This window comes from Salmo salar, chromosome ssa19, assembly GCF_905237065.1.
Source record: "Salmo salar chromosome ssa19, Ssal_v3.1, whole genome shotgun sequence".
Lineage (NCBI taxonomy): Eukaryota > Metazoa > Chordata > Actinopteri > Salmoniformes > Salmonidae > Salmo > Salmo salar.
The window spans coordinates 59,314,279-59,330,486 of NC_059460.1; the positions used below are offsets into that span (position 1 = coordinate 59,314,279).

The following is a 16,208-nucleotide window of genomic DNA, read 5'->3' on the forward strand; positions in this document are numbered from 1 at the left end:
TTTAGAATAAGGCTGTAACATAATAAAATGTGGAAAAAGGAAAGGGGTCTGAATACTTTCCGAAGGTACTGGAGGTTGTTAAAGATGGTGTGGGTTTGTATTACTCATACTTAAATATATTGGTCTGTTCTTGCACCATAACACAAGCCACAATGTGCTCAGCACTTGCCTAGGATGTTTTTTGGGGAAAACACACCATATATTATGCTGGCAGTGACTTGTTAACCATACTGTATCTAGGTCATACTGTATGTGCGTCAGCTATCCTCTTCCTACTCTCCAAGGAGATATATATTTTACAATTTATACAGGTCATATATGTCTAATATTAGATTGGATAAAAAGCTGTCATGGGTGAAAATATTAGCAGTGTTGTTATGGAGAGACGTGAGTAACAGTGATATTTGACATAGAGAATTAGATGCATTTATGAAATGCAACAACAAACAATTCATTTTTCATACATTCACATTTGAAAAATATTTTGAGAGAACAATGAATTAGGACACTATGAAATTGACAAGGTAACAGAACAACATAATTTTTTTGAAGATCTGCCTATTAGAAGTGGCTTCAAATTGAGGAGATCCTTGTTAAGTGTTCCATCTGAAACATACACTACTGGTCAAAAGGTTAAGAACCCCCTACTCATTCAAGAGTTTTTCTTTATTTTTATGATTTTATACATTTTAGAATAATAGCGAAGACATCAAAACTATGAAATAACACATATGGAATCATGTAGTAACCAAAAAAGTGTTAAACAAATAGCCACCCTTGATGACAGCTTTGCACACTCTTGACAGTCTCTCAACCAGCTTCACCTGGAATGCTTTTCCAACAGTCTTGAAGGAGTTCCCACATATGTGACCCGATTCAGGAAACTAGGCGTATGTCGCAAGTCACGACTTCACAGGAGAGCCTTTTGAACGTTTTCTTTTTTTTTTATCGAAATGCTTTTTTTGGCAGAAATGCCGTTGTGAACTTTCATGTGCCTTAATATCAAACTAGTATGTCATCTGTAAATACTAATACAATTGTTAAATTATGAGCCTAGTTGGTTTAGCCACAGAGAAAGGCAGCAACCTTCCCGCTAGCCATGATTGGCAGAGATAATGAGTGGGCTAGACATGCCAAGAGATGAGTTTGGATTGGTCTGCGGTGTTGCATCTTGCTCATAATGCGTAGATAATCCTTTCTACTGCAGTTTTTTTGAAAGATAGAACGTTAGCCATGGAGAACTGCAAATATGTTGCTAATGCTCTCAATAGCATTGCTGCCCTGAATTTATCAGGCGCTATCGACAACGGTCAGTGGGAAAAAGTAGTGATTTCTGGCTGACGATCGTGCCATGCAATGCTGACTCTCTCTCACTCTGAAAATAACACATTTTGAAGCTGTGCAAACTAAACGGAAACAACACAGGATGTCTTATAAAAGGGGTTGCAGTCTGCCGTGAAGCTTTCACCCATGTATACAGGTAAGAATCTAGCTACAGATTCAGATATTATAAGTTTCTAATTTTGTCAGAAATTTGTTTTCATTGCAAGCTAAAGGTTGCTGTTAGCTAGCTAACAATCGGTATGTATTGCTAGTTAAAGCTTGCTGTTAGCTAGCCAGCTGACGTTAGATGGCTGGCTAGCTAACTAGCTAACATTGAACCTATTGGTTAACTTTAGCTAGCTATGACAATCGGTTCGTATTGCTAGATAAAGCTTGCTGTTAGTTAGCCAGCTGATGTCAGATGGCTGGCTAGCTACAGTAGCTAACATTACGTGTATGAACTGTGTGTAGTGATGTTCTCAGAATGCCATTTCACATATATTGTATAATAACGCTCAAATATTTGTATCTGTAATTTGTCTTTCAGCATCAATCAGTAGAACACGCCTGATTTTTGGCAACTTTTACTTCCCTACAGTCATGCATTACTCCATACACTTTCCTTGACACCCAAAAGTACTCGTTACATTTTGACAGGAAAATTGTCCAATTCACACACTTATCAAGAGAACATCCCTGGTCATCCCTACTGCCTCTGATCTGGCAGAGTCACTAAACACAAATGCTTGGTTTGTAAATGATGTTTGAGTGTAGGAGTGTGCCCCTGGCTATCTGTCAATAAAAAAAGAAAATTGAGCCATCTGGTTTGCTTAATATTAAGGAATTTGAAATGGTTTATATTTTTACTTTTACTTTTGATACTTAAGTACATTGTGCCCTTAACTTAAGTCAACAAAAACATTTAAAATTAAAATTAAGTTGTGCCATCTGGTTTAATATAAGGAATTTGAAATGATTTATACTTTTACTCAAGTATGACAATTTAGTACTTTTTCAACCACTCGGTGTGGCTGGGGATAATAGCATTTCTTCACATGACCCATCAATTTAGACAAGTGTGTCTAATATTTATAACATATTTTTATCTGGACACTTTCTGTTTACCTGGAATTGTTCCTTATTGTAGGCTACTACCACTTCTAGTCTTAATCTTTACTACACTACTCACTGTTTAGCACATGACCTCACATGTGAGATGGGTGGGGGCCTGGCTTAAGAGGGTGTCAATGCTGAATGGGTGTAGACAAAGGAGAGCTCTCCAGCAGGTACCAAAACTTTCAAAGGCCCTTTTCTCAAAAGTGAGTTTACAAGTTTATCAACGTTCAAAGCAAAATTACTTTCCCATTGTTACTCAAAAATGCAGTGTATGATATACCATTTTGTAGCTCTGAGTCTCTACTTTTATCCAATGTAAAAAAAAAAAAACTTTTCAAATGTTGCTATATAAGACCGATTTGAGCTGGTCAGTCACATATGCTGAATACTTGTTGGCTGCTTTTCCTTCACTCTGTGGTCCGACTCATTCCAAACCATCTCAATGTGGTTGAGGTCGGGGGATTGTGGAGGCCAGGTCATCTGATGCAGCACTCCATCACTCTCCTTCTTTGTAAAGTAGCCCTTACACAGCCTGGAGGTGTGTTTTGGGTCATTGTCCTGTTGAAAAACAAATGATAGTCCCACTAATCCCAAACCAGATGGGATGGCGTATAGCTGCAGAATGCTGTGGTAATCATGCTGGTTAAGTGTACCTTGAATTCTAAATAAATCACAGACAGTGTCACCAGCAAAGCACCCCCACACCATCACACCTCCTCCTGCGGAGATCATCCGTTCACCCACACCGCGTCTCACATCGACACGGCGGTTGGAACCAAAGATCTCAAATTGGGACTCCAGACCAAAGGACAGATTTCCACCGGTCTAATGTCCATTACTCGTGATTCTTAGCCCAAGCGAGTCTTTTCTTCTTATTGGTGTCCTTTAGTAGTGGTTTCTTTGCAGCAATTCGACCATGAAGGCCTGATTCACACAGTCTCCTCTGAACAGTTGATGTTGAGATGTATCTGTTACTTGAACTCTGTGAAGCATTTATTTGGGCTGCAATTTCTGAAGCTGGTAACTCTAATGAACTTATCCTCTGCAGCAGAGGTAACTCTGGGTCTTCCTTTCCTGTGGCGGTCCTCATTAGAGCCAGTTTCATCATAGCGCTTGATGGTTTTTGCGACTGCACTTCTAAGTTCTTGAAATGTTCCGTATTGACTGACCTACATGTCTTAAAAAGTAATAATGGATTATCGTTTCTCTTTGCTTATTTGAACTGTTCTTGCCATAATATGGACTCAGCCCAATTTGGTAAAATAAAAGACCATCTTCTGTATAACACCCCCCCCCCCCCCCAAGAGTGTGCAAAGCTGTCATCAAGGCAAAGGGTGGCAATTTGAAGAATCGCAAATATAAAATATATTTTGATTTGTTCAACACTTTTTTGGTTACTGCATGATTCCATATGTGTTATTTCATAGTTTTGATGTCTTCACTATTATTCTAAAATGTATATAATAGTAAAAATACTATCCTTAATTAGAATATGCAGAATCTTTCACCAGCTCAGTTTCAACTATTATCAAAATGTTCCACTACACTGCAACATACTGTATCAATCAACGATCTATTCTCTCCAAAACAGGCATCTAAGAGAAGAGAAAAAAAAGAGAGTAAAAAGAGAAAAAGAGAGAAAATCCCTGTTTATACCTGGTGCTAACATGTGTCCTTTGTCCTGATCTTCTCTACATTCTGATTGTGCCCACATATTAGCCGTTGGACCTACACATGGTATTAAAACGTGTCTCTTACCCAACCATCCACCGTGTCCATTATGACCAGATTTTCCTGTATGCAAATGATTTAATATTTTATAATATTTTTAATCGTTTTTTTATTTATTTTAAGACAAATAATTATGCAATAAGTCAATGGTGCCTAAATATAACCTTATTGTAAATGTATTTTCTGAAGGTCAAAGGTTTTGTGATTACTTAATTAATTTCAATTGAAATACAATCAAATCCACACTGTGGATGTAACTTATTAAAATATTTGTTGTATTATTAATTTAATTATTTATTTTCAAATAAAAATACATTTATATATATATATATATATATTATTCATTTATGCACTTAATTTAATTTAATTATCCCAATTATTAAAAATAAGCTTTGGTGATGGGAAGATTGAGAGGAGGAAAGGTAGATAGACAGTCTGACTAAAGACAAACAGACTACAAAGCACACCAACATGTAGAGACAAAGTAACTGACAACATTCCACACTTGACACAGAAACAACAGAAACAGACTAAAATGAACTCTGATTGACAATGGTTCTTGACAAACAGACATTAAACATACACACCAAAATCAACTAACAGAATCTAGAGAAATTAATATTAACAGAAATCTCAGAGAGGCACAAAACAATACACACACACACATATATATATATATATATATATATATATATATACACACACACACACACAAGACACATTTTAATACACACACATATAGGCCATGTCTAAATACCCGTACTTGCGTTGTAAATATTAGGCTATTTGGCTATGTGAAAATAGGACATTTTATAGTATGTGAAATTTCAAAATTGTAGTATGCCCTGAATGCCAGGATGTACCACTCACATCAACTTTTCATCTAGTTACTAGATTCTAGTAGCGTTCAATGCACACTACAGTGGAAGGGAATCGTCTTTTCAGATCACGTTCGACAACAGCTGATAACTCCATAAGGGGACGTGCTGTACCGAAATGAACGCGTGGTGGGGAACAAGCGTGGTTGCACATTAGATGACTCCTTCTCAGTATGGATGAGCCTAATACGTTGATAGCTGTTGCTTACTGCATTCATTTTTTTTTACAGTATGTCTAAACAGTACTGTATGTAGTACGATTAGTACACAGTGTGTAGTTTTAGTAAGTAGTTAGGCAAGAGAGATTTCGGACATGGCCATAGACACAAAAACATACACAGAGAGTGAGGGAGAGGGTAAAGAGAAAGAAAGAAAAAGAAGAAGAAAGAAAAGAACAGATGAGAGGACAGTATTGAGGGGGAAAGGGAATGACTGCGAGTGAGCAATCAAAGAGGTAATTGACCCTTTGACCTTATTGAACCCTGCATATTGCATTTCGGGCGAAGGAGGTCAAGTGGACAAGTATCTTGTAGAGAGACTTAAAATACTACTGAAATAACTTAAGGACTGCATATACAAAGGTCTAAGAAAGAAACTGTGGGAAAAGCACACAACACCAGTTTGAGAGCACAAGAGGGAATCCCACTTTAAAACAAAAAAGGGAACACATCGTTAAGCCAATATTACTTTCAGCTGGGGCAATTATGGCCATCAAACCTCCAGTGATTTTACAGTGTTCCCTTTGGGTTTCTTCACCTCATTCCTATCCATTTGGCATTCAATTAGATTTTTGGTCAATATGAGATTGAATGACAATGCTGCTTGGAGGCATTCTATTTTTGTTCAGCTTCACACGGATGCAATGGTATTCCATTACTATCAAATGTTACACGTTTCAGGTTACAGAGGGAAGTCAAGTTTCTGTGATCCTCGAGTCCCCCTACTGATACCAATATTTTCAGCAATGCTGAGAGCTGAACGTTGGCATGTGGAATTGGCACAAATATCGTAGAATGTTCTGGGAGTTAAAGGGTTATAGGTTTCCCCTCACCAAACGCTTGTACCGTGATAACGAGAGGAGGGTTCATTCAGTAAACATCGAATGTCATCCTATGAAACCTCTAGTGCTTCTGGCTTCCTGCTTAAAATGGCCTCCTTTTTGGTTTTAAAGAGGGATTTGCGGCATTAAGTTGAGGTTTTATACACAAAAAGAACCGTTGAAAAAACACAACACCGAAGCAGTCCGGGGCTTCCAAGAGAGGAGTTCAACAGCTCAAGACTCGCTTACCTTAGATGGCACGTAGCCAGTTGTCAGTCAATCAGTCTGTCATAGTGTCTGTCTGGCAGTGTGATGTTGGCATCAGTCAGTGAGTCAGTATTTCGGTGTTTCTTTCAGTCACCAAGTGCAGTTAACTGTACAAGTGCAGCTAACTACACTTAAAGAAAAAGGGTTCCAAAGGGGTTCTTCGGCTGTCCCCAAAGGGGAACACTTTTGGGTTCCATGTACAACCATCTGTGGAAATTGTTCAACCTGGAACCAAAAAGGGTTCTTCAAAGGGTTATCCTATGGGGACAGAGTGTACTCAGGTCACTACAGTACAGCCAAGAAGTCCCGTCTGACATTTTTAACTACACTAGGCACTGAAAGCACACATTTTGAGGTCTAGGGAATAGTGTTTTTCGAAACACGACACACTTAAAACAACTTTTCGTCAATCAGCATTGCATTGATGTTAGTTTGTCGCATTTGTCTATCAATGCGAGGACTGTACAATGTTGAGGAGAGCCATATGATGATATGGCTGAAAATGTTGTTCCCGCCACGGCATGTATCGTAAGGTACTATTCCCCTGACCTCGGAGGCTCCGCTGACCCCACTGACCTTTGACCCAAAGATGGCCGCTGTACAACATCGCATTCAAAATCATCCATTATGTAAGCCCTAAATATAGCTAGAATATGTACATATCATATCATAATAGAAATCTGTGAGACTGGAAATTTCGCCTGGTGCATAGGCTGTTAGCAAAAGCGATGTGTCTTTTGCTATCTGTCAGGGTTAATGTCAGTGAGGTAGAGAGGGCACCAGTGACAGAAAAAAGAACACAGTAAAAGCCACACACGACAACAACACAAACACAAACACAACACTCGGACGGCACTGAGAGTAGGACAGAGACGCAGTGTAACGTGTAAGAATGAAAAAGCCCACATACAAACGCGTGATATGACACAACCTGAAGAGAGAGACAGCAACACAGAGCAGATCAGACAACACGTGACCCGCCGTTCCTGATAGCCCTCAAGTGTTACAGGGCTACTTCAGTGCAGCTGCCACACGCGGCACACGTCAGCACACACAACCTCACTCTGACCACACAGTCTCTCAAATACACAGCCTGGTGCACACACACACACACACACACACACACACACACACACACACACACACACACACACACACACACACACACACACACACACACACACTAAATATGGAAAACACGTACATCCCTTTACTTCATGATTTGAAAAAAGAAAGATCAGGTTATTCTGAATAATAGATCACTCTGATTGGATGATACTCTGAGCAATACAATGCAATTGGGCCTTGATATACAAATCACAGTTTGACCCAACCTTAGCTCAATAGCTTGGTGCTGTTGTTCCCCTACCTATCTATTCCCTTACGGAAAGAACACATTACATCACATACATTTTCAGGTGAACACGTTTTCATGTGACCTGATGTGAAGTTAATGCGATAGCGTGCGACAATGTGTTAACAAACGTGTGATAACGTGAAACTACAGATGTGTAATCGTGATTTCCCACATGTGAAATCGTGTGTTTTTTTCTGTAAGGGTTGATTTCACTATTTGAACTTACCTACATTAACACAGAGGGCAATTTATGGGTGATACTTCAACTTTACCGAACATACTGTACAGACACAGCACAGTGAACACAGTGGGTACTAGTTGTGATTTGCAGTCATGCATAGTGTACTGTATGTGAGAGTGTGAGTGTGTTCTGTGTCCAAGTGTGTCTGTGAGTGGAATGTTTCAGTGTCACCTGCCAACATGCAATGTCATGGAGTTGAGAGAACCTAAAATGTTTGGCTGACGGATTAGGTAAAACAAATTATATGGTACAGCTAATAGCCATTTCGGGTCCCCGTGGTTTTAAGGTGTTACCTCTTGGCCCTATGGTTTGATCCAGGAAGAGGTGGAGTTTGCATTGAGGTCCTGCTGTAGGAGAGACCCTTCCAGCTTATACCATTCATCAGCCAAAGGTGAGTCTGGGCTGGCTGCCAAGCCTGCTGCCTCTAGTTTAGCGTCAAAAGTGGCATTGAGAGTTTGGGAGGAGTGTAAAGGAGAAGTGTTTGGTGCAGGTTTGGTGGTGGTGGTTGTAGGTGGTAAAAAAGGTTTGTTGCAGCCGTAAAGAAATGGATCGAGGTATTGCGTTTCGGAATCAGAACAAGAGTATACATGGGGTAAGCAGGTGTAAATAAGGCATGTTTCGAAGAGGAAAGGAAAGGAGGAGGGAAAATAATGGGGATATGGAATCAAAGATGGGGGACAAGGAAAGGGGGTGGGGGGGGACAGGGCATCAAGTGGGAGTCAGCCAAACAAGGGGGAGGAGGGGAGGCAGGAGAGAGAGAGAGAGAGAGAGAGAGAGAGGTAGGGAGAGAGAGAGAGAGAAAGAAAGAAACAGAAGTGACGAGAGGTCAATTAATGCATGGTCAACTGTCTATGTACAAGAGACAGAGAAAGAGAGAGAGGCCATGAGCGTGAGAGAGGATGAGAATACAAAGGACAAAATGGAGGATGGCAATTTGAGGCAGTGAATGAAAGAGAGAGGGACAGAAAATACAGACAGGAAGAAAGAAAGGTGATACCAAGTGTGATGGAAGTGTCACAGTATGAAGGTGAAGAGGTGGAAACATATAGGCCAGAGCAAAGAAGAGCAGAAGAGTAAAGATGTTGTACGTGGGTGTTGTTGTGTCCTGTCAGAAACTAGTGTTTGGAACCTCTCTGTCACACAAACATGGCTCTTCCCATGATGCTCTTGGCCGTTGCTTGTGTCTGTCTGCGTGTTCTCAGTAACTAACCAGAAATCAGTTCCCATATATGCTGTATTTGATCATGTATACATCACTTGTGTACGTATTTGTCCCCTGTGCACCTGCCCTATTAGCATCTTCTATATGCAGAGAATTTTTATCTGTATCAGTGCTTGTGCCTTATGGCGTCTTGTGTGTAGCTCTGTTGACCTATATGGTGTATGTGGTTACGGTTTTGTCCCCTGTGGGAGTGACGTACCTTTCCGCACATTCCCATCTGTGGCGCGGAATTCCCTGGTGTTGAGCAGAAAGCAAGCGCGGTCCTGCTGGTAGCGTTCCCGGGTTACTCCGGTGCCCCCTCGCCCCGCGGGACTCCGCTCGTCCGGGCTCAGCACCTGGTCGATGGTAGGGCAGTCCTCGTTCGCCAGCGCCGCAGTGGCCGCGTCGCCGTTCTGCTTGGAATCTTTTGGGAAAAGAAGGAGACAGGGAAAGGGGGGGGCGGGAAGCAGAGCAAGGGAGAAGCAGAGAGTAAAGGAGAAGGAATGAAGGAAGAGGAGAGAAGTGAGGTATCTGGATAGTAGAGGAGGAAGGTTGTGATGGGAGACTGAGGCCAAACTGGACAGTGTTTCCACATCCACACTAGCATACCACTTAGGATGCATGCCCGTCACATTGCTTCACTCTCCGTAATATGTTAGTAGGGACATTGGAACATAGTTTGAGGGAAGGAGTTGCAGACTTGATGATTCATTTGGCCCAATCAGAGAGCTTGCTGTTGCAAGCTGAGGGACTTTGATTGGCTGCTATATCGAAGGTTTTGGCATGGCACCTTGGCCCGACGATACAGAAATCATGAATCCCCAGTCTCCCATCACTGGAAAAAGGTATATATGAAAATAGCCAAAGGAATGGGGGTGGGGGGGGGTTACTGCATGTAAACTGATCACAATTTAATACTGCAGATGAGATACATGAGATGCATAAGCAAAGACAGATTCAATAAAATAGTGTATTGTGTATTTATTCATTGTGTTATTATTTTTACTATTTCTTTTTTTCTCTCTGCATTGTTGGGAAGGGCCCGTAAGTAACCATTTCACTGTTAGTCTACACCTGTCATATACAACGCATGTGACGAATAACATTTGATTTGACTACTTTGATTTGATTACTATGTAATTGATAATGGCTAATGTGTCAAAGTTCATGTCTATACTGGCTTAGCTAGACAGCATGGTAAACTAAAAACTGGACATGGTAATATAAGAGGTGGGACTGAGGGTGTGAGTTGATGCTGCAGTGTGACTGGTGCTTATACAGCGCCTTTGGAATGTATCAGGTCCCTTGACTTTTTACACATAGGTTATGTAATAGGTTACAGCCTTGTTCTAAAATTGATTAAAGCGTTTTTCCCCCCCTCATCAATCTACACACAATACCCCATAATGACAAAGCGAAAACAGGTTTTTATAAAAAAATTCAAATGTATATAAAAATAAAAACTGAAATATCACATTTACGTAAGTATTCAGACCCTTTACTTAGTACTTTGTTGAAGCACCTTTGGCAGCGATTATAGCCTCGAGTCTTTTTGGGTATGACGCTACAAGCTTGCATACCTGTATTTGGGGAGTTTCTCCCATTCTTCTCTGCAGATCCTCTCAAGCTCTGTCAGGTTGGATGGGTAGCGTTGCCGTACAGCTATTTTCAGTTCTCTCCAGAGATGTTCAATCACGTTCAAGTCCGAGCTCTGGCTGGGCCACTCAAGGACATTCAGAGACTTGTCCCCGAAGCCACTCCTGCATTGTCTTGGCTGTGTGCTAAGTGTCATTGTCTTGTTGGAAAGGGAACCTTCGCCCCAGTCTGAGGTCCTGAACGCTCTGGAGCATGATGCTGCCACCAACGTGCTTCACAGTAGGGATGGTGCCAGGTTTCCTCCAGACTTGAGACTTGGCGTTCAGGCCAAAGAGTAGAATCTTGGTTTCATCAGACCAGAGAATCTTGTTTCTCATGGTCTGAGAGTCTTTGGGCGCCTTTTGGCAAACTCCAAGTGGGCTGTCATGTGCCTTTTACTGAGGAGTGGCTTCCGTCTGGCCACTATACCATAAAGGCCTGATTGGTGGAGTGCTGCAGAGATGGTTGTCCTTCTGGAAGGTTCTCCCATCTCCACAGAGGAACTCTGGAGCTCTGCCAGTGACCATCTGGTTCTTGGTCACCTCCCTGACCAATGCCCTTCTCCCCCGATTGCTCAGTTTGGCCAGGCAGCCAGCCAGCTCTAGGAAGAGTCATGGTGGTTCCAAACTTCTTCCATTTAAGAATGATGGAGGACACTGTGTTCTTGGGGATCTTCAATGCTGCAGAAAGTTTTGGTGCCCTTCCCCAAATCTGTGCCTCGACACAATCCTGTCTTGGAGCTCTACGGAAAAATCCTTCAACCTCATGGCTTGGTTTTTGCTCTGACATGCACTGTCAACTGTGGGACCTTATATAGACAGGTGTGTGCCTTTCCAAATCATGTCCAATCAATTGAATTTAGGTGGACTCCAAGTTGTAGAAACATCTCAAGGATGATCAATGGAAACAGGTTGCACCTGAGCTCAATTGTAAGTCTCATAGCAAAGAGTCATGATACTTATGTAAAAAAGGCATTCCTGTTTTTTATTTGTAATACATTTGCAACAATTTCTAAAAACCTGTTTTTGCTTTGTCATTATGGGGTATTGAGAGTAGATTGCTGAGGATTTGTATGTATTTAATCTGTTTTAGAATAAGGCTGTAATTTAACAAAATGTGGAAAAAGTCAAGGGGTCTGAATACTTTCCTAATGCATTGTATCCTCAGACCACAGGAGGTTGGTGGCACATTAATTGGGAAGGACAGGCTCTTGGTAATGGCTGGAGCAGAACGAGTGGAATTAATGTGTTTATGTGTTTCATGCCATTCCATTCACTCCAGCCATTATTATGAGCTGTGCTCCCCTCAGCAGCCTCCACTGCCTCAGACACAGCTGTCAAATCTGATCTCAGATGAGTTCCTGCTCAGCAACCTACTAACAACCTACAACAAAATTCTTAACAAAAGAGAGCGTGAAAGACAGTAAGAGAGTGGTGGGGTACTAAAGGCACTTACGGAATAAAATACTATTATTGCTGACTCACTGATGATTTCACAAGGGCTGCAAAACACATGTGATCTATAGTCGTATGTGGATTTTGGGTTCATATTAGGTGATATACAACCAGTGGACAACGCATCACACCTGTTTTGAGCCCCACATTTTTTTAAAGGAAAATATAATATATTTGTTTTTTTGGGGGGGGGTGTACAGTAGCTTTGATTGGACTGATCATGTCAACATCATACTTTCACAATCTCAGGATAGCAGTCATCATCATGAATCACGTCGACAATCTACTGGCAAATCCTTTTTAATCCTTGTCATATGAAGAGAAACAATGAAGAGAAATTGTAGATAACGTATCGGTGCTCATCGGCCATTGGACATAAAGATTACACAACAAGTTGGAAATCGCAAATTCAAGGTGTGGTTTGGAAGGAATCAGTGACAGTGGCTGTGTGGTCCCGAATCTGGGATTAAGGGGCTCTTTTCCAAGTTTAAAATGATAAACATTCAACATGGCCATGCTGTCAATGAAGCATGATTTGTGCCGCGCACAAAACAACTGTTAACTCGGGGGACCGCCGCGCCACCTTCCTGTTCCAAGTTACCCGAGCACAACAATGTGAGTCCAAAATGTATTGTATGCGGCTTCATAAATGATGTAATATTCCAGGGAGATATGTATACTGTGGCTAAGAAAGTAATACTAAGTGTATGTTGTGTAGTAAGATGTTAGTAGCCCATGTGCCTCACCCTAATAATTTGGTCAATTTACGCCTCTTAATTTCGCCTACTGTTCTGACTGTTCTACTGTAGCCTATAACCTGTTTTAGAGAAATGTAATCATTGAATATTATAAGAGCTTTCATTGTCTGCTTATATGCCCCCTTTATTTATCTTATGGTTCTAACTTGGTGTACAGGGAGAGCACTGTAAAAACGGCCCATGTTCTGAATTCTGTCGCTGTCCATTTCAAAAGTGCTAAACAAATAGTTATATTGACTAACTTTACGTCGATCCTAGCTTGCTCATTGTCTTAATCGAAATTACGGATTGCCTCTTATTCGCTTGTCGTCCCCTTATGCCATAGTTTGTACATCTAAATTGTCATTAGAAACCACATTTGTTTAAGCAAGTCAGCCATATCAGCTATGTTTTTTAAAAGGCAGTAAATGAGGCTGAATGAACTGTTTTGCTGCCAGACAAGGCTCCTCTGATAGCCACGTGTAGCAGTGGTAAGGTGTTGGGACTGCTGTTGGGACAGCTTTTATGTAGGCCCTAACAGTTTGTGGGCACCGTTTGGCACCGTTATAGTGCAATTAATGTATTGTTTAGTGTTGTGTTGTGTAGTGGCTTTACTGGCATGCGTTCCACATTTATTTATTGTTGCTCCACCAACATTTACATGGTAAAATCGCCACTGTATACAACCATGCCAAATGAAAAAAGCATTACATACTAGTGTAATCTTAACCATTGAACCAAACGTAAGCACATTGGTCTGTTGCAAACAGATCCAAATGGGTACATTTTTTATGTACTGTGTTTGTTCTACGCGGGCAGATGGAGGCCTCTCGGCAAATGTGGACTCACCAGTTGATTATAAATTACCCATAAGTTCTGATGGGTTAGCCATCTCTCAAGGGCAGATTCAGAATCAGCCACCCCCCACACCCCCTCCCGCCCCCAAACTATCCCTCTCAGGGACATAGGCACTCTAAACCCCCACTCACACCCCACACCTCATGGATCTGCAGGACTTTACTATTACTGAGATTACTGAGTGCCTGTAACTAGCTGTCAGATAATATTCGGATTCCTAAATCTTATACAGACCAGAATCCTCCACTTACTGTGAAAATCCCTGTTCCAAATTTGATTGGATATCTGTCGATGCTAAACTGTACAGTTTCCCAACCTCTTTGCCAAAAATACAATATTTTGACGGAGTAATTTGTGTTCTACGCCCTTGGGGAGGCTAGTGGTAGAATGCCCAGATGCTCAGCAAAGCTCCATGTTGTGTTGATGAACTCGTGCAGATTTTACAAGTCAAGGTCGAAGCCAGTTTGTTAACGTGCAGTCTGTCTCTTAAAATATGGTACTGAAGAATGAAAATAGAAATGTCTCACCTCGGTTGATTTCTATGATCTCCTCTTGAGCGAGGGGACAGTCGAAGCCTCCGGACCCGATCACCTCGCCGAGTACATTACCTAGGATCCTATGGGGCGAGGCGGTGGCCATAGCGAGAGCGTCAGGCTTGCAGTAGTTGGGCGAGCCCGGCATGGTGGGCCGGGGGATGTGCTTGCCCTTCTTTTTGGGAAGCTTCTGCTTAGCCATGGCCAGTGAGTAGTACATGCCAAAGTTGTTGACGATGACGGGCACAGGCATGGCGATGGTCAGCACCCCTGCCAGGGCGCACAGCGCGCCCACCAGCATCCCCGACCACGTTTCGGGGTACATGTCCCCGTAGCCCAGAGTGGTCATGGTGACCACGGCCCACCAGAAACCAATGGGGATATTCTTGAAGTTTGTGTGTTTGGCAGCCGTAGGGTCATCAGGGTCGGCGCCGATGCGCTCGGCGTAGTAGATCATGGTGGCGAAGATGAGCACTCCGAGAGCGAGGAAGATGATGAGCAGGAGGAACTCGTTGGTGCTGGCACGGAGCGTGTGGCCCAGGACGCGAAGCCCCACAAAGTGGCGGGTCAGCTTGAAGATACGCAGGATGCGAACGAAGCGGACCACGCGCAGGAAGCCCAACACGTCCTTGGCGGCTTTGGAGGACAGGCCGCTCAGCCCCACCTCCAGATAGAAAGGCATGATGGCAATGAAGTCGATGATGTTGAGGGTGCTCCTGAAGAACTCGATCTTGTCCGGGCAGAAGACCACGCGTGCCATCACCTCAATGGTGAACCAGATGACGCACATGCCCTCCACGTACGTAAGCCAGCTGTCGGTCACCACCTCGTAGACGATCACCTCGCGCGTCACGTTACCCTCCGTCACGTTCTCCGTCTTGTTGTAGATGGTGTTGAAGGCCTCGTGCGTCTCCATGCAGAAGGTGGAGATGGAGATGAGGATGAACAGAAGGGAGAGGAATGCGCAGTACTGGAGGAGAAGAACAGGAAGAACCAGAGAGAGGAGGGGAAATGCAGGGAGACAGAAGGCAAAGAGAAAGAGTTGAAGATAGAGGGACAGTAAGGGAGAAAAGAAAGAGGAAGGAGAAAAGGGTTAGAGTCATATACAAACAACATAGCTAGAAAAACAGATGGCGTGTTGCTCAACAGTTAGTCAGCCCCTACAGGACACTGCAGGGCATTACTCAGTCAGATGAGATCATGAGCCCAGATTATTAAACCCGACTAGACACCTAAATCGGATAATTGTTGACCTGGAGGGTGACTGCAGGGTCAAACTGGACCAAGCACAGAGGGATACTCTATCTGACACTTATCAAAAAGGCTGCAATGGTCATCGGCATGACAGTCCAAGGAGAAGTGGTGGAAAAAAATAGAAAACCGGGAGCCACACGTCATAAACCTAGAGAATGTAGGAAAGGCTGGAATGAGAATACAGAGTACTACTGTCTCATTGGAGCAGCACGGACACAGATAAAATGGCAAGAAAAGAAAGACAGATAGGACACAAAAGAAAGTGATGGGGAAAGAGAGAGTCGTAAACAGTAAAAGCTGATGAATTATAAATATCCATGTATCTTAGAGTGCACTGAATAGGTTTCAAAATCCGGATGGGGCACGTGCTCACCCCCTCATACTGAATGTTCAACATAAAGGGTCTGAAATATGTGGCATTGAGCCTGTTTGTGGCCCAGCATGATGAAATGTGGTCCCAACTTAAGCTCCAATAACTAGCCAGTCTGATTATCTGAAAATATGTAATTTTGGGGAAATTACAATGTGCACCTAAGTCAAAGTATTATACACAAAGTAAAAGGACTGACAGCTCTATTGTACAT

General features: G+C 42.4%; 1 protein-coding gene across 3 annotated transcripts in view; it reads right to left on the minus strand.

Annotated features, from left to right (window-relative positions):
• Positions 1–16,208, minus strand: part of LOC106579175 (potassium voltage-gated channel subfamily C member 1) — a 75,870-nt gene that overhangs the window by 22,087 nt on the left and 37,575 nt on the right. Inside the window, exons 3-5 of one of the 3 annotated variants that reach the window (XM_014158810.2) lie at positions 14,365–15,340; positions 9,374–9,577; positions 7,265–7,285 (exon numbers count right to left, since the gene is read on the minus strand). In XM_014158810.2, the coding sequence (XP_014014285.1) occupies positions 7,265–7,285; positions 9,374–9,577; positions 14,365–15,340 (1,201 nt within the window). Of the gene's footprint in view, positions 1–4,894; positions 7,286–9,373; positions 9,578–14,364; positions 15,341–16,208 lie in introns of those variants that run through there. The other 2 variants (XM_045702559.1, XM_014158820.2) reach the window with 2 other exon arrangements.